The sequence below is a fragment of the Lepidochelys olivacea genome (assembly GCF_965140295.1).
Source record: "Lepidochelys olivacea isolate rLepOli2 genome assembly, chromosome: 1".
Taxonomy (NCBI): domain Eukaryota; kingdom Metazoa; phylum Chordata; order Testudines; family Cheloniidae; genus Lepidochelys; species Lepidochelys olivacea.
Window position 1 is genome coordinate 243,144,661 of NC_140411.1, and position 19,331 is coordinate 243,163,991.

General features: G+C 45.5%; 1 protein-coding gene across 2 annotated transcripts in view; it reads right to left on the reverse strand.

Moving 5' to 3' along the window:
• WNT5B (Wnt family member 5B) overlaps positions 1-19,063 on the reverse strand; it is a 96,086-nt gene extending 77,023 nt beyond the window's left edge. The window contains exon 1 of one of the 2 annotated variants that reach the window (XM_084640267.1): positions 18,679-19,063. In XM_084640267.1, coding sequence (XP_084496393.1) covers positions 18,679-18,684 — 6 coding nt within the window. In that variant the 5' untranslated portion in view covers positions 18,685-19,063. The remainder of the gene's footprint in view (positions 1-18,678) is intronic. The other variant, XM_084640268.1, reaches the window with a different exon arrangement.
• Positions 19,064-19,331: the final 268 nt, after the last annotated feature.

Sequence of the window (19,331 nt, forward strand, 5' to 3'; positions counted from 1 at the left end):
TTGAAACTACAGGAGTTTAGGGGGACTGTGTAATTACCCATATTGGATTTTGGGCAAGATATTAGGGATTAACAACCCTATTTTTGTGAAAAGTGCCCCGGCATCTTTAATGACAACAATTGGTCAGGCCCCTATTTTTACATCCCATGTGAATGATGGCACCCTCCAACAGGACAGTACCTCCTAGCTCCCTGTTGGGACATTGGTTCAATGCTAACAGAGAAAAGGGCATTTCATGCATCACTTCCTCAGACTGTGGGTTTTCCTTTGATGTTTCCTACCTGGAGTACTAACCTAGTCCCATCTTGCTTAATTTAGGGAATTATAGCCTGAGATGACAGAGCAGGAGGAGTGGGGAGCAAAACATAGACGGGGAAGTTAGTACCGAGAGGAGAGAGCTTACAGCCAGGGCTTCGGAGCTGTGCTCTGGTTCCGCTCTTGCTCCAGGCAAAAACCTGCAGCTCCACTGCTCCGGAGCTGCTCCGCGGGCTCCGCTCCAAAGCTCTGCTTACAGCAGTGGGTCCCAACTTTTTGTGTTAACTCCTCCTGTGCTCTACCCTGCCCTGCCACACACAGTCTGGGTATTTATCCTACATTCACCACTGGTATAAGAGTGTAGTAATGATGGCCCCTGTATTCTCTTGCACCCTGCCCCCAGATCAGTTGCCACATCACTCCTTTTTCTCTCCATTTTCTCTTTTACTTTTAAATCCCAGTTACCTTCTTTCTTGTTTTATTCCTCCTCCCCACTCACCAGAAGGCTACATGTTGCCCTGGGTAGAGATCCTTTGGTGACAGCTGCTAATGCTCTCATGGCTGAGTGGAGTGCTGTCCTAATCTTAGGTTGCTCCTTATAACTGCTGCCCTGTATGCATGACCCATTCTCATGGCCACTGACAGGCCCCTGTAGGAATGAAAAGAAGAGCAATGGCTTTTAAAAAATCTACCCATTGTTTTTTGTGCATATTTGCATAGGGGGTCAGGATGAGGGGGTGGGTGTAGATCACACTGATTTTCCTGCCCACACTGCTCCTTTGTACTGTCTGGTACTCTGTATCCCCTCATGAGGAAGGGCCTGGCTGACCAGGATGGGAAACAATAGTTTTGGGTCTCAGAATCCAAAAGAGATTATCCTCGTGGTGCATCTCCGTGTGTCTCTCCCTGGATCCCAAGCCATGACCTCAGTGTCAATATGCTGGAACCCTGATCTAAAGACCAAAACTCCAAAACCCACCAATTACCTTCAGACAGGCAAGGGCTCAGATGCTAGTTTCCATGTCAATAGCTTTATTGGCAGGACAAAGCATCAGATTGTTGCCAAAGTTAATACTTAACTATAGCACTATTACTCGGTGCTGTGGGATTGTACATAAGATGTCCATTGTTCCAGAGGTGTTGACTGAGTCCGCTAATTTCAGTTTTCACTGCTGGAATCAGAGGAGCCAGGTACGCCTCTGCCAGTGACTCTGTGTATGTCTACACTATGGGAACTACAGTGTCTCAGCTATGCCACCGCAGCTCTGCCGCTGCAGCTGAGATGACCCGTACCTGCTGATAGTGTATGTGTGTGTGTGTGTGGGGGGCACAACCCCAGCACAGCTCAAGTCACAAAAAACCACTCCCAGAAAGTAGTGGCCCCTCCCTGTAGCTCCCAGCTGTTCCTTCTGCCTCTCCCTGCTGGGCACAGTTTGCAGGCTCAGATGTCCCACAGGGAGGGAACCTGGCCACACTATATGACCGAACAATGGGGGGAGGGGCACATGATCCCGCATGCCCCTCCATATGCCACCTCTGCACTGCAGCACTATAGCGTAGACACTTCCCACAGCAAAGGAAAGGGTTTGTCTTTCAATGTAGTAAATCCACTTTTCCAAGAAACACTAGAATTCTTCCATCTGCCTAGCCAAAGCTACACTATGGGTTAGGTTGATCTTACAATATTGCACTGGGCGCAAAATTTTTCAGAGCCCTGAGATGTAACTAGGATGATCTAATTTTTAAGTGTAGACCAGGCTTCAGCATATGACCTTGAGCAAGTCACTTAACTTTTCTATGATTTGGTTTCCCCATCTATAAAATATGAATGATAATACCTACTAAAAGGGGTTGTGAAGATTAATTAGTTTTCACTTCACTTTCCAGATGTAAAGTGCTAAGCATTATTATTTAGAACTAAAGAACAGAAAATGCAAGAGACAGAGCTGATCAGTTTGTAAAATAATGTCTGCTAAAGACTATTAATTTATTAGCTGCCCTCCCTAACAGCAGCAAAGAGGACAGGACAGGATGGCCAAAGAGACAGGATAGCCACAGTCTGTGATAAGGGCTGAAGAAAAATGTCACAGCCTCTCCTCTCAACAACACTATGTTATAGAGAGTATAAACAGCACCCAGCTAGATAATAATGATAATACTCTGCACTTTCTGCACCACCTCACAGACATTCATTTGCATTGCCGTTATGAGGCAGGCTTTACATATGGGAAAAATTAAGTATACAGATTTGTCCAAGGTCAGAGAACTTGGAATAGAACCCAGGAGTCCTGATTCCCAGTCCCCTGCTCTAACAACTGACACCTTCTAGAGAAATCTAGTTTTATAGGTTTGTATTGTTTTAGTGAGTTCTCCAGTTTATTATTGGTATTGCAGTAGTATCCAGAGGCCCCCAGTGTACTAGGCACTGTAGAAACACAAAGGAAAGTTTCAGTTTTGTGGGTTACACATCATCAGAACCTTGGGATAAAAATAAAGCCGTATATGGGATAGTTTGATTTTTAAACATATTGTGTGTGCCAACAAGACAGCCAAACACAGAGCTTGATGCTCTTCTCACAGCAATGTCAATCATGAGTCACTCAGCTAAAAAAGAGAAGAAATAGAGATCAGAATCAGGCCTAAAAAGTGTAAATTTGTAAACATCTTTTGCTGACAATCCACTTCACTTCATCGACTGTCTTTATGGATTTCTTAGACATATACATTTCTGTGTCCGAATACAACAGCAAATCCAAGGACTCCAGGAGAGTTTGTTGTCATGATTGCAGCTCTTTCTATCTAGAATTATACTTAGTATCGTACCAACTTCTGTACCCAGTGAGCCAATGTGTTTAAGCTATGAACTTTTGTTTTTCTAAGGTGACTTGTCCAAAGACAACTCTTCGTTCTTATTGGTTGTTAAGCAAGAAAAATATGGCTGTCTCAATTTTATTTTTGTAGCTAAAATTAGTTTGTTTTTTTATTTAAAAAGTAGGTTTTATGTCCCTCTTCAAAGACAAGCTGCTGATCTGAACTTAAAAATCCTGTGTGAGTCGACTGACCAGTGAATCCAACCCAAGGCTGAAAATTAAAGCTGGCTTCTCACCTTAGGTTCTACATTAACTCAACCAAACAACGCTGTGCCCCACACCGCATTTTAAGGAGAAGGTAGATATACTTAGCTTGATGAACGCCCTTCCCAAAATGCAGTGTGGGGTACAAATGGTTGAGCAGAACTAAGGTAGGAGTCTAGCAGAAAGGTCTGTTACTTCTGCTGTTCAGTATGGTGGGGTTTTCTTTGTTGGTTTGGTTAGTTGGTTTTGTTTTGTTTTAGAAAACAAGGAACTTGAACCATGAGGCAGTATTCATCTTCAGGTCAGCCAATGAACCCAGGACTTGTGAGGACACCCTGGAAAGCAGTAGTTTTAATTGATCTATATAGCAGATTTGTTCCTGTGAAGGGGCACACCCTCACTAAGACAGAGCGGGGACTAAGGAACTCCTCTGGGCCTGCTCAACACCAACCAGGCACACCTGCAAGGCTTGCTGTGCCTGGAGGGGGAGCTTAAAAGGGAAAACCTGCCACAGAAAGGGATGGTGAACAGGGAGGCGGTTGCCCTGCCTTGGACAGTTGGGACAGGCCTGCCAAGAGGGAGACACCAACAACACTGCTCCTGAAGCTGCACTACCCAGCCTCACATCAACATGCCCCATGAGGAGGGGCTGGCAGTGGACCCTGGGTAGACCAAGTTCAAAGGGCTGACCTAGGAATAGTGCCTGAATTCCAGGTGACCCTTGCTTTTTTTCAATTTCCCATGGACTCCCCTCTCCCATAAGGGAAGAAAGAGGGGAGAGGACTTGTCTTTTTTGTCTGTTTGTTCCAAGAATCCCTTGGTTGTCAGCTGGGACCTGGGGGGGAGAGAAAGTACAAGGACCTGATGTGGGGTCTTGAGGGGACCCCTGCCCCTCACAGTGCCCTATCTACAGCAGTCCTGTAAGATTTGAGGGGAGAGTGGGTGGAGAGAGGACTGCATCAGAAGTCCCCAATTAAGTTACTTAGATGTCCCTGTGTCCATAATATTTGAACACCTCACACTCTTTTAAATGTATTTATCCCATAACACACTGGTGAGGTGGGGAAGTGCTATTATCCCCATTGTACAGATGGGGAACTGAATGTCCTTAAGTGATTTGCTCATGTTTCCACAGGGAACCGAACCCAGGGTTCCCAAGTCCCAGGCTAATTCTCCGACTACTGGACCATTCTTCCTTTCTCCATATCAGCCCAAATGTGAAGATGGGGGGCGGGGCAGGAATAAAGAAGCTGCAATCCTATATTGTGACAGTTTATACTTTAAACCATGTTAAAGGCAGGGAGGAGAGGGCAATATAAGAGGGGCTTTCCAGTTTGGAGGAATCTCTGTTTTAGATTGTAGTTTTTCTCTGTATATAGGAAGGTGCAGCCCTGCCTTTATGGAAAGTGCTTCTACCTACAGTACAATGGGAATCAGAAAGCCTAAGATTTTTGGATTGACAGCCTTACCATTATTTTCAAATGACCAAGAATTTTTCTTGGTCATTTGAAAATAAAATAGACATTAGAAAAAAAAAGTCCCTTTTTGTTTAAAATTGTTCAATCTGGAAAATAACCCATTATCTATTGGAAGTGAATCTGGATGTCGGGGCACGTGGAACACTCAAGACCTGTCTCTGTTGCTGCGTGAACAAGGCCACTCTCTCTCCACTCAACAAAGGCACCAAACTAAGGGCCCCAGCCTGCCACTCTGACTCACATGAGTGACCTCACTGAAGTTTAAGGGAACCCTCCACCCCATTGAGGGGAACTCTTCAATTCAAGGCAGGACTAGGCAGGGCATGATTGAATGGAGAGGTTTTAGTGTAAATGCAGAGTAGTTTTTCTTGTCACTCCTTGTTCTCAAATAGAAGCTATGACAGGGCTTGGAAATGAGTATGGCCATTGTGCCAAAGGGCTTTAGCAACTCAATCAGACCTCAAGTGCAAGTGTAACGTCCACAGACCCCAGCTGTTGGTGAGTGGGATTGAACCGTTGAAGCTTAGTATATGAATCTCTACTGCATGAGCTAAAAGCCACCTGCCTCTTAACCAAGACTGTAGCAGACTCATCAATCTCTAGATGTCTAGGAACCACTAGAGGGGACAGAGTGCCACTGCAAGCAGGTATGGGTTATACAAGGACTGTTGAGAAAGACAGAACTTTACCAAGTCTTTCCTGTGACAATAAAAGTGGATTTTTGTGCGGGAGGGACTGTCTTCCATGGAGATAGCCTAGTCTCCCTCCTCTTCCCTTCTGACCTGGATTGCAGTGACCTTTTATACCATGAAGGCTGAACACAAACTTTTCCACCGCTTGTCAAATCTACTCCCGAGCCAGCCAGGGGTGAGAAGTGAGCATTGGTCTGGAATGATCCAATGTGCCCAGATGAACCAGGATTTGTTACTAATCACAGAACCCTGACCATGTGGGCTGCCGTCATGGCCCTAGAACAAAAGACCAGACTGTGGTGGGAAATGAATCAGGGTTTTCCATATGGGAAAATAGGGAACTTCTAGTGTACATGACAAATCTAAGAGTTAAGCAGGCCTTAGAAATTGCTAGGTAACAGTGCCCTGCCTTAAGATCACTGATCCGTAGAGCTGAGTGAATAATTTGCAATTTTTCAACAGCAATTTACAAATTTCTCAAATTTTACCATCCAAAATTACTTGACAGCGAATTCCTACAAATAATTCCTGGTATATAGATTGATTGTGAACATTTTGTTGCCAGTACATAAGTGAAATTCAGCTACTTGATTAGCTTTGATTGAACACACAGTTGACAGGTATGGTTTCTGTTCCTCAAATGGAGCAATGCAACTCTTGGAATCAGGTTTCTGATGCAAATATTTGCATTTATAACTTCAAAATACAAATTCCATCACCACTGTCTATTTGCTTATAACGTACTGTTTCTATGAATGTTCCTGCCAGTAAACTCATTTGCTAAAACATTAATGGAGATCACATACAAAATTGTACAAAAACAATCAACCTGAATTCAATTTTTTTAATTCTAGAAAGTATTAGTGGAAATGTTTGAGATATTCACCTAGCTTTACTGGTCTGTTCCAATCAATGTTTGTAATAGTCTTGCCAGAGAAATACACAGGGGACATTTCTGTGAGAACTGGTCTTTCCTCCTTCAAGAACATGCGTCCTTTTGGTGTAGATGAATAGATATCACACAATTGTTTGTGAATCTGGCCTCTGAATTTTCAGTTGTCTTTACTCCAAACACAATAGGTTGGTGATAAAAAGTTGGACCTATTGCATTTTAGAAGAGGAGCGAGAACAAAGCAATGCAAAACAAAGAAAGAAATGACTTGTTTCAGAGGTTGGTCTGGATTGTGCTTTGATGCAGCTTCAGAACAGAGTGTTAGCAATTCTGGGGAGAACCCGAAAGAGTTTTTAGAAACAAATGGTACAGGGCCTGGCAGAAAAAGTTCCTGGCAGTAGTGGGACCAAAGGTGTTTTGGGGTTTTTTTGTGTATGTGTCTTCTTAGCTAGAAGATGTATGGTAGTTTTCAAGTGTCTGTTTGGACAACAGCCAAGCAAAAGATTGTCTCAGATCATAGGTTTAAAACACCCAGCTTCCACATGAGATGTCTAACTACATTGGAAGAATAGCAGAGATCTAATTTGTATATGGAGTATGCAGCAGGAAGCTGCATAGTGAATTAACAACCACAGTTTAGAAGGAAAATTTATTTTAGGTAAGAATTCTGGATATTAATTTGAAAGCGCAACGCAGAGTAAGAAAAATTAACTTTTCTCAGCCTCTCCAAACCAACCATGTGGACACAACCAAGAATTCAATTTGCAATGAATTACAAGTCATCACACACAAAACCATTGGAATAGTCAACCAGAAGAACCAGTGGGAATACACTTTCGTAGAGCTGGTCAGAAAATGGAATCTCTTTAGGGTTCCCAACTGTCTAATCACACAAACCCAAACACCCTTTTGGGGTGGCCTTGCCCTCCCCCCTTCCCCAAGGCCCTGCCTCTTCTTCGAGGCCCCACCCTGCTCACTCCACCCACCCCTCCCTCCCTCTTCCCCACCCTCATTCACTTTCTCTGGCCTGGGGCCAAGAGATTTGGAGTGTGGGAAGGGACTCTGGGCTGGGACAGGGGGGTTGGGGTGCATGCTTTGGGAGGGAGTTTGGGTGTTTGGGGGGGACTCAGGCCTGGGGCAGGGGTGGGGGGAGGAGATGTTGCGTGCAGGCCCCGGGAGGGGGCTCAGGCCTGGGGCAGGGGATGGGGTGTGTGGGAGGAGGTATGGGCTCTGGGAGGGAGTTTGGGTACAGGAGGGAGCTTAGGGCTGGGGCAGAGGGTTGGGGTGTGGGAGGGGTGAGGAGTGTGGGCTCTGGCCGGATGGTGCTTACCTTGGGCAGCTCCCAGTTGGCGACGCAGTGGGGTTAAGGCAGGCTCCCTGCCTGCCCAGGTTCTGTGCTAGAAGCAGTCGGCACATCCCTGGGGGGCAGGGGTCTCCACGCGTTGCCAGCACCCTGAGCACTGACTCTGGAGCTCCCAGGTCCCGCAGGGAACTGCAGCCAATGTGAGCTGCCAGGGCAGCCTGCCTTAGCCCTGCTGCACTGCCAATTGGGAGCCGCTCGAGGTAAGCGGGCCAGGGGGCTCCATGCATCGCCCCCTCCGCGTGCTGCTCCTGGAAGTGGCCAGCATGTCCCTGTGGCCCCTGCGGGGGACAGGGGGCTCCACGTGCTGCCCACACCTGCAGGCACTGCTGCCGCAGCTCCCATTGGCCGTAGTTCCCAGCTAATGGGAGCTGCGGAGTCGGTGCTTGGGGCACGGGCAGCGCACGGATACTCCCTCTCCTCCCAGGGGTCAGGGGGATGTGCTGGCCACCTCCAGGAGTGCCGGGGGGTCAGGGCAGGCAGGGAGCCTGCCTTAGCCCCCCGCACCGTTGGACTTTTAGCGGCCTAAAATCTTCTGGTTTGGCATCGGTGGCCTCGGGGAGATAGAGCCTGGTTCCAGGAGACTCCTGGCAAAACTGGGAGGGCTGGAAACCCTAAATCTCTGTAAACCTCACCTAAACTCAACCACTTGTGCTAGGGTAGATGCAGGGTAACACCTTCAGATCAGTTTGATCAGGCTGAGTTAAGGCCTAGACTTGAGCTAAAGATGTTAGCCATTTCTCCTAGTGCAGATTCAGGGTAACATCTTTAGCTCAAGTCTAGGCCTTAACTCAACCTGCTAAAACTTATCTGAAGGTGTTACCCTGCATCTACACTAGGACAAGTGGTTGCGTTTAAGTGGGGTTTAGATAGTTCATGTTGTCTAAGCCTGACCTAAACTTCATCATCATTTTTCTGGTCAAGGCAAGGCCTTAGTCTAACACGTTCCCTTCGGGCCAAGTTAATGTACCAGAGCTTTTATTATGGACCAGAAAGTGCAAGTGGTTAGTAAGCTCTCTGAATGCTACTCTAGTTATGAAGAACCACAGAAATGTATTTACATAATTTGGAAGCAGTAGTGCAAAAATATTCTGAAGCTCAGTAAAGACAAGCAAGTGACTCTTTTTTTCAGGACAGTGCAGTTTTCTTAGGACACAGAGTTGATACTGAAGAAATCCATCCAGTTAAAGAAAAAATGGAACCTATACAGCTAGTACCGGCACTTAATAAAGTTATCCAGTTGCAAGCTTTCCTGGCATTAATACGTGATTGCTGAAGTCACCTTATACTCCTCTAAACTGTTAAAACATCGAACCGAATTGTTAAAAGGTAGAAATGGCAAAAAGAATGTGACACAGGTGCACAGGTATAAGAACCATCTGACTCCACTTTTTTCCTGTAATGCTGGTTTGTGAGACCTCCTCGTTGGAGTGGGAACTGTGATCTCACTCGGATTACACAATGACAGGGAGAAGTCTATTGTATACACATCCTACGCCCTGACAAGAACTAGTATTTATGCTCAACTAATAGTCCTTAAGGTGCAGTGTACAGAATAATGAAATTCCATGAACACCTGTATGGTAGAATGTACTAAACCTGATAGCTGACCATAAAACTTTACTTAAGTTGTTAGAACCCAAGGTTGTGTAGAGTCTGAAGTGATAGTATCTAGTTGGGACATTCCAAATCTTTCCAAAAAAGACACAAAAATGAAAATGTCAGCACAGTAATTGAATAAAACCATGACATTGTACCAAGCCCAGATCCTGCAAGATTAGAATGAATGGGTGGGTCAGCTAGATTGGCTAAATTTGTAAAAGAAAAATACTATGTAATTTAATGTTATTTGTTAATTGTATCCACTTTCTATGTTGAGTGTAAAACAAGATTTCAGAAAATTAGAAGTGTAGTATATAACACCCATGAAATAATTAAACTGCTTTTAAAAGCAAACTTCCAAGTAAGACAAATTTGGGTTTGTATCCTTTCACTATTCTATTATGTATGAAGAAGGTCTGAAAGCTTTTGTGACCAACTAAGAAAATCCTCTTGTTTTTTTCTTTAAAAGTCAGATCTTGTCTATCTTGAAGATGCTATGGTTATGAACTAGTGAAACTGTGACATAACACATAAGAAATTAATACTAAAAGTTGAACAATTGACAAAGAAAGAGAATTATAGTCAGACTGTTTAAAAACACTGGTTTCTGTTTGCTTTTGTTAATGCCTACATAACCCCAACAACTAAAGAACACTTGGGAAAACAATTACTTTATTAAATATTCAATCTCTCAGCCCTTCAGTTAAGATGTAACAACTTGCAATAAACATCTTAGACTAAAAAGCCTCCAACAAATCCAAGAAAGTCTTGACACTTCTAGATTTAAGGTAAAAAGCAAGCAGCTCTTTTTTATACATCAGAGAGAAACACATTTTATTTCTTTTTTAGGTCACCTTTAAACGTTGTATGCAACAGTGTCTGGACACAGATTACTGATCTGCCTACTGATCTGACAGTTTGTTCTAATTGAATATCCTTGCAGGAGGGTCATGTAGTCAAGAGTTCTGAGAGTTTTGATCTGAACTAGTCTCTCCTCATTAGAAATCACTTCAGCATTCTTGCTTGTGTGTAGTTGAATTAATCTCTCTCAATGACAAACAGTTTTTCTGATTCTCCTTTAGACCAGTAGTTTTCAATCTTTTTTCATTTGAAGACTCCTAAAAAATGTTGAATGGAGGTCCGTGGACCACAGGTTGAAAACCACTGTTCTATGGTCATGACAACCTTTCATGGACCCCTTAGACATAGTCTGCAGACCACAAGTTGAAAACCACTGCTTTAGACTCTTCAGCTAAAATTTTCAAAAGTGACTAATAATTTTGGGGAACCAATTTTGGATAACTTACAGGGACCTGATTTTCAGAAAGTGTTGACCCCTCACCTCTGAAAATCAGGCCCTTTTAAAGTGCCTTAAGTCAGACAACTCAAAATTAGAACCACCCAAAAATCAACAGTCCCTTTTGGAAACGTCAACCTTAATTACCTCTACTCCAAATACAACAGCACTAACCACAAGGCCATTGGGTTAGCTCAAGGAGTTCTAGTCTACCGTGCCAGGAATCAAACCGTTTCTTTCATGTGGTAGACTAAATCAATCAAGAGTCTCTTGCATGGGTGTGCAAGGCACTAATGATTTCATCTTTCAGTCTTTCTTTAGATATGTAAGGGCTGCAGGGTTGGACTGTCAGGGCTAGTCTCTGGAATAGGATTTTAAAACAAATTAATTCAACACAGCAGAGAATTATGTCCTTCCCTTCCCCACTTCACTCCTCTCTTCTCCGCTCTTCAAAGGCTGAGGTGTATATAAATGTTTTCCCAAGTAAATTAAAAACTACAGCAAACTGAAAGGAAGCAAACTCTAAACAAAATAGAAATAGAAAAGGCATAAAGTGGAAAATATCTGCCAACCCCATCTCTGAGATTCTGACAGAGGTTTAAAGAGAGACACTGTCCCTTTAAGGATTGCCTCAGCATGCCTGATCTCTGGGAACGATCAGAGTTGCAGCATAAACTGTGTGGATTGTAACTGGCAGACAAGAGGTTTCCTGAAGCCCACTATATTGTATATATTCAGAGAAGGAGTGAGCAATGGGAGGGGGGTGGGGTAGGAATAGGGACCCTCCACTCCTTAGAACTGTTAGGCTTCTCATTGAACCTCCAGGTTTAAAAATAAAACCTAGGAACAGGGAGAATTGGCTTCCCAAAATCCTAGAGAGAATGAGTGTCTAACTTATATCTGTTTGATAGAGGGACTGAGCTGCAAACCATGAGCCCAAAGCAGCCAGGAAATACTGCAGCAAGAGCCAGACCCACAGCTCAACCACAAGAGAACAGGTCAGTCTGGGATGCATGAGACTGGCTGAGGAGTTATATTTAGAGAGGTAAACATACACAGTAGAAGAGATGGGATTCACACAGACCTAGCCATCTGCTTTTGCTGGGTACCAAGAGGAGCACCCACAGCAAAACCACTGAAGGGTAAGAATCTGCAGCCTAGAGAATCACCGAATATGAAGTTATGGCACAGACTGACAATCTGAGCACTTCTTCCCCATTATTCTAGGCATTCCCAGCCCCTCCACGTGGTTTTCATATTAAATGGAAAGGCTTTTCAGGGGTGTGTCAGTGTGAAATTGCAGTCTGAACATAGCTGCAATGCTGAGAGCAAAGTGCCTATAGAAAACCATCCGAGGAGATGTAGGAGGTGATGCTGACAATTCAGTAGGCAGTGCTTTCCCCTCTACCGCTTAATTCAAACCTGATACCACAACCTGGAGTTAAGGCCCTGCATTGCTGTGGGTGCCATCTTTCAGATGAGATGTAAAACTAGAGGCTTGGCTATTTGTGATACTTTTTGTAAGGGTTTAAATTCTTCTTATTCCAGCCAAATTCCAACTAAATAACTAGATTCTCCTCATCTAAATTCCCCTATAGCTTCAACCAGATATGGTATTTTTCAATTCCTGTCCTTAAATAGTCAACGTTGTTTAAATGTGGTTTAGACTGTTAAAAAGCTACCATGTTTTACTGTAGAGGTGGCTGCACTTCCAAGGATAAATTAAGTGAGCCCTATGTATATATAGCTTGTAGCATGTATTAGTTTCATCTTGGAAAGCACTTTGGGATGAAAGGTATTTTATAAATATAAGATTTATATAGCTACTCTGTGAAATGTGAAACTGCTGTGCTAAATAATGACAATCTGCTTCCGGCTGCCCCATCACTCCACCTCATTATACACAGAAAAGTTCACATAAGTTTTCTAGATTGGGATGTCAGAAGGGGCCATCAGATCATCTAGTCTAATTTCCTGTAAAATACAGGCCATAGAATTTCATCCAGTTACTCCTGTAGAGACCAATAACTTGTGTTTGGCTAAAGCATATCTTCAGAAAGGCATCCAGTCTTGATCTGAAGATTTTAAGAAATGGAGAATCCACCATTTCCCCCTTGGTAGTTTGTTCCAATGGTTAATCATCCTCACCATTAAAAATTTGTGTCTTAAATCTAATCTGAATGTCTGTGTTTAATTTCCAGCCATAGTTTCTTGGGATGCCTTTCTCTGATAAATTAAATAGCAATATAGTACCTGCGATTTTCCCCCCACGAAGGTACATATACATCATAGTCAAGTCATTCCTTAATCTTCTGTTTGATAAGCTAAACAGACTGAACTCCTTAAGTCTCTCACTGTAAAGTACTTTCTCCAGCCCACAAACCATTTTTGTGTCTCTTCTCTGCACCTTCTCCAATTTTTCAGCAAAGTCTGAATCCCTTTTATCAACAAGTTTATGTGCCTTCTCAATAAAAATATGAGCTGCAGTTAGTACAAATTGTTCTGCCTTGAAAGTTTTGGCTATTTGAATCCTGATTTTAAAAGGATTACTGAAGTGCTTGTTGTGTGTTCCCAAGTTATTCTGAAATGGTTTAAGTGACACTGTTACTCAACTTACGCTTAAGTTTTGCTTTAAAAAAATAGAAAAAATCCTAATTAATAGAAATATGTTTATATTGATTTCAATAAACAGGCTATTTCTGATGATTTGCTCTCCTGCATTTCTGCAAATCCAACAGCATCACAGTAGTGCAGAAGAACTGTACAGAATGTGAAACTTACCAGCCTTCTTACACAGAGTGAAATGGAAAGAGCATTAAAGGTGAAGAGTAACAGAATTGCTAACTCTTGTGAATTTTTGGACGTCTCACAATATTTGGCATTTTACTAAGAGCCTCAGCTCCTGTAGACAAGTAATTACATGAGAATCTCAGCTTTCATGTAAAAGGTAAGTTTTTAGACCTTGCAGTTTCAGGAAAAAAACCTTGAAAATATTCTTTGCACACTCCAAAATCTCAAAAAACAAAAACAAAACAAAAACCCGGAAGGGAAATAAAAAGAACCCCAATTTAAAAGAAGCACATGATTTTTAAGGCAATCACACATTTTGGGGGCTTGATTTAAGATTTTTCAAATATTTGAAGTTGGCAGTAATGAAGTGAACTAGACTGTAAAATCCTTTCAACGTCAATACTGAGGCGGCGATTAATAACGTGAAGACACTGTAGTTTTAAGTACCGCATATGATATTTATCTTAGAAAGAAGGTGAATTCAGGGCATGTTTAAAGAGAAGAGGGTGCTAATATTACAGCTACAAAGTGAGCTAGGAGGAAACTACTTTCCAACAGGAAGGAATCCCTCGCTGACACTCCTGGGCATAAAAACACACATGTGAGATGGAGCCTGGGAGCACAGGAAATCCACAGATGGAGAGAGGCCAGCTTGCCTATCCAATTCTGCCTCACACTCTGAATTGGCAGTTGGACCTCACAATGGTTTTCCTTCTGTATTCTTGTCTAATTTCTTTAAAAGAAGAAAAATAAATTGTAACATACACTAGTTTCTGCCACACTTGGTAATTTATTCCATATATTGGCAACGCTTGGTATATAAAGAAATGCCACCTTACTTCATATAAGATGATGACTAGTACAGTAGTGTAAAAAAGAACCTCTCTCTTTTCCTCCCATCCCCTTCTACTTTATTAACCCTTCCAGAACTTTGTAAACTTAGTCAGGCCTGTGTCTTTATTTTCTTTTTTCTAAAGGACATGCACTTTGTTTCTCTCCCCCTTTAAAACAAAACTTATGTATGTGATAGAGGATGGACATGTGCCAGCAAGCAAAAAGTGCTATGACAATATGACAGCCATTTCAGATGACCAGTGCATGGCCAGTGTGCATAAATAAGTGCATGCATGAGGAAGAGAGTGTAAGAGCAAGAGTGTCTGTGCACATGGGTGAGAAAGTCTATAAATGTAAACTGCCTAGGGAGGTGGTGGAATCTCCTTCCTTAGAAGTTTTTAAGGTCAGGCTTGACAAAGCCCTGGCTGGGATGATTTAATTGGGGATGGGTCCTGCTTTTGAGCAGGGGGTTGGACTAGATGACCTCCTGAGGTCCCTTCCAACCCTGATATTCTATGATTCTATGAAGAACAGGGTACTGCCAGTGTCCATGCACCCATGCATACTGGGTAGAGTAAGGGGATGCCTATACAGACGTGCAAAGGGAAAGAGAGCTTGTGTGTCCCTGCACATGTGCATGCCTGAGATTATTTATTCACCAAGGCTCATATGAGACTGGAGGGGGGAGAGAGATCAATGTGTGTAAAAGAGTATGTCCCAGCACAAAAGAGAGTGTATATGTGTGCACAAGTGCATATGTTAGAAAACATATGTACCCATGTATACATTGGATGGGGGGAGATAGATTATACCGGTAAGCATAAGTGTGTTGGCACATGCAAGAAACATGTTGACGGGCATATATAAGAGTTCTTTGAGTGAGCAAGAGAGGAAGAATTGGAGCAGGTGGGAGCATGAACACTGGTATGTGCAGTGTTGTTCTGTGTGACACAGAAAGAATTGGTTCACATGAGAATGTGTGTGTTGGTGCAGGTGTGAGCATCCACACTTGCAAGCCTAGGAGAGAAGAGGAGTGTGTGGGCACATGCCTGTGTATGCCAGTGCTAGTGTGCATGTGAGACAGGAGTGAGGTGTACATGTGTAAAAGTATGTGCATGTGCACACCCACAAATTCTATGCAGAGGTGGGGGAACAAGTGTGTTGTGTACACATTCAATCAAGTTTGGAGTAAGAGATTTTGTGCAAATAAACATGTGACATTGCACAAGAGAATTAGTGTTCTTGTACAATGTCAGGATAAGACTAAACACGGGTGTTGGTACTCAGGCATATGAAAGCTATTACACATATTTATGCACAAGAGATTGAGAGTTCTAGTGGGCATAGTTTTGGGAGCATGTGTGTTGGCATACATGAAAGAGATGGGACTATGTTGGTGCACGCAAGCACATAAGCTGTCAGTACAATGGTGCTTGTAGAAAGCGTGTGTTGGTGCACTTGTGAAGCTGGTGCAGGAGAGAAAGGGAACACTGATGCATGATGATGTCATCATGTTGATGTGTGTGCAAGAACAGACATATGTATGTTTGTATTCTATTGTATACACAAAAAGGGTGTGTGCATGGATGTACATCATTCTGGGATGTATTAGCAGGAGTGTTATAAGGAAGACACGAGAAGTAACTAGGGGCCACCAAATGAAATGAATGGGTAGCAGGTTTAAAACAAATAAGAGGAAGTTCTTCTTCACTCAACCTGTGGAACTCCTTGCCTGAGGAGGTTGTGAAGGCTAGGACTATAACAGGGTTTAAAAGAGAACTGGATAAATTCATGGAGGTTAAGTCCATTAATGGCTATTAGTCAGGATGGGTAAGGAATGGTGGCCCTAGCCTCTGTTTGTCAAAGGGTGGAGATGGATGGCAGGAGCGAGATAACTTGATCATTACCTGTTAGGTTCACTCCCTCTGAGGCACCTGGCATTAGCCACTGTTGGTAGTCAGGATACTGGGCTGGATGGACCTTTGGTTTGACCCAGTATGGCCATTCTTATGTTCTTATGTAATTCTTCTGCTCTACTCTGTGCTGTTAGGCCTCAACTGGAGTATTGGGTCCAGTTCTGGGAGACACATTTCAGGAAAGATGTGGACAAATTGGAGAAAGTCCAGAGAAGAGCAACAAAAATGATTAAAGGTCTAGAAAAGATGACCTATGAGGAAAGACTGAAAAAATTGGGCTTGTTCAGTCTGGAAAAGAGAAGACTGAGAGGGGACATGATAACAGTTTTCAAGTACATAAAAGGTTTTTACAAGGAGGAAGGAGAAAAATTGTTCTTCTTAACCTCTGAGGATAGGACAAGAAGCAATGGGCTTAAATTGCAGCAAGGGAGGTTTAGGTTGGAGGTTAGAAAAAACTTCCTAATTATCAGGGTGGTTAAGCACTGGAATAAATTGCCTAGGGAGGTTGTGGAATCTCCATCATTGGAGATTTTTAAGACCAAGTTAGACAAACATCTGTCAGGGCTGGTCTAAATAATACTTAGTCCTGCCATGAGTGCAGGGGACCGAACTAGATGACCTCTTGAGGTCCCTTCCAGTCCTATGATTCTATGCGGAGAGTGAGGGGGGTGCACAGGTGTCAATTTCCTCTCATTCAGGAGTTTGTGTGTGTTCCCATGCAGACTCATAAACTTTAAGGTCAGAAGGGACCATTGTGACCATCTAGTCAGACATCCTGCACATTGAAGGCAACAGAACCTCACCCACCCACTCCTGCAATAGGCGCATAACCTCTGGTTGAGTTACTGAAGTTCTCAGATCCTGATTTAAAGACATTAAGTTACAGAGAATCCACCATTTACTCTAGTTCAAACCACCAAGTGATCTGTGTCCCAAGCTGCAGAGGAAGACAAAAAAAAAACAACAAAAAAAACCCAACAACAACCCAACCCCAAACAAAAAGCCCCCCAAAAGCACAACCTCAGGGTTTATATGCTTGCATCCATAAACCATGACATAGGCTTAGTCTGCCCAACAGACATTGACAGGAGGATGGGCTTGCTCAGCAGGATAAGCAATGGCATATACAGCCTTTCCACCTCTAGGTCACCAATTCAAATCCACCTCCTTTGTCATAACTGAAAGCTATAACCTAGTAAAATCAGTCAGCAGCCTTAGTCCAGGTGCCGGTAGACAAATATACTGAGCATAAAAACCACTATATCTGATGCGTCTGTCCCAGCAGAGAGCCAATGATTGAATTAGTCACAGAATCGGAATTCTCTCACCAGGACAGGGGCACACTGACAGACAAGGTGGGAGAAAGGCAGTAGTGCTAGAGCCCGGCTGTGGAGAAAGGACCTTAGTCTCCAGGACTCTCAGTTTGGTACCTTTCCCCCAAGATTTAAATGTACAGCAACACCACCCACTGGAGGTTCAGGCCTCCCAGAATGCCAGAGACCTTCCTGCTCCTGGTGTCCAGTTTTCGAAGATGCCTCGAGCAATCGCAAGTCGAGAGACCCAGTCGGGGAGGGCTCAGACCAGAGGAGGCCCTTTCCAGGGCCGCGGCCGGCTCCCGTTACCCCGCAGCTCCCAACACAGCGTTCAGACGCCAGTTCGGAGAGCACAAAGTGACAGAAAGTTTCGCGCCCACCCAGGGCGTCTGGGCCACGGCAAACTAGGCTGGGGACGCGGGGCCAGGTCTGAGCAGCGCGCTCCTCAGCGAGAGACCCCGACCCACAAATCCAACTCCCCAGCAGCACACCCGAGGGGCAGCTCCTCCCGCCAGCAGCGCGGGGCCCGGGAAGCCCTGCCCCTCACCTGCCTGCTGCAGGGGTTGGCGGCGAGCTGGAGAGGACACAACAAAGCTAAGGGAGCAGGCAGGGCCGGGGGGAGGTTTCCTGCCCCCACACCAGCAGCAGCTCCAGCTTTGTTCCAGGAGGGGAACGGCGCAAGGCTCCACCATTGCCGCCTCAGGGAGAGGGGCCGCTTCCCCCCCGCCAGCCCCATCCAACCTGCTTTTGGCCCAGAAACAGCTGCCTGCCCCTTTCCCTCTGCTGATCCCGCTCCTGCCCGGTGCCCCCAGCCCGACAGACGGCCGGGCGGAGTTCCCGCTCCCACCCCCTCAGCGGCACCCGGCCCTGGGACTGCTCCTCGGATTTACAGCCCGCCCCAGTGCCTGGGGCTCGGCACCAAGAGGCTGGGCCGGAGAAGGGGAAGGGGCCGGCCAGAGCCCCCGGACGCGGGCTGACGGCCAGCCAGCCAGCCTGCCCCTCCCCGGGGCGAAGGGGGATTAAGGCACCAGGAAAGCGTCAGGAGGTGGGGGTGGCTGAGCCCAGAGCCCCCGGGTCTGCCCATGTCTGTGACACCCTCCGGCCAGCATAACAGGAGCACTGGCAAGCCCCATCCCAACCCTCGCTCGCCCCTGCTCAGCCCAGCCGCCTCCTACCGGCATCTGGTGGCTCCCTGTCAGGCTGCAGCTCCCAACCCTGGCTCCGCAGGCAGCAGGTGAGTCCTGTTCCCGGGCACAGGGAGCCCGGCTGGGGGCGGCCGCTGCAATGTCAGGGGACCAGGAGGAGACGCACCTGCCCCCGGGGCCCACCGGCTCTCGCTGCCCTTTAGTCTTTAAATCCGAGGCTCAGCCGAGCCCCCCTGTCCCAGCAGACTTTGGCGCCCCCAGTGCCCGGCTCCTCGCTCAGCTGCGCCGCTGGAGGGGGGCTGCTCCCCGGGACCCGCTCTCTCGCTCTGCCCTGGCCGCGCTGGGGCTGCCCCAGGCTCTTCTCCCTGCAGCGGCTGGGACCGAACTTAACTTTCAGCCGGTTTGTGGCAGCTGCGATGCCGAGTGCAGGGGCCGGAGCTCAGCAAGCAGATCCCGGGGGCTCCGGCGGCCTCCGCCCCGCCTCCCCCACGCCCTGCGCCAGCCCCCGAGCCCGCCCCGCCTCGTGCGGTGCGCAGCTACACAGAGCCTGGGATCCCCGGGGACTCCCGCCTCCCAGAGCCTGGGATCTCCTCGCCCCAGGGGATACCTTCTCTACAGCCCAGGATTCCACTACATCGCCAGCCTGGGATTCCCCCGCCCCCAGGGGCTACATCCTCTACAGA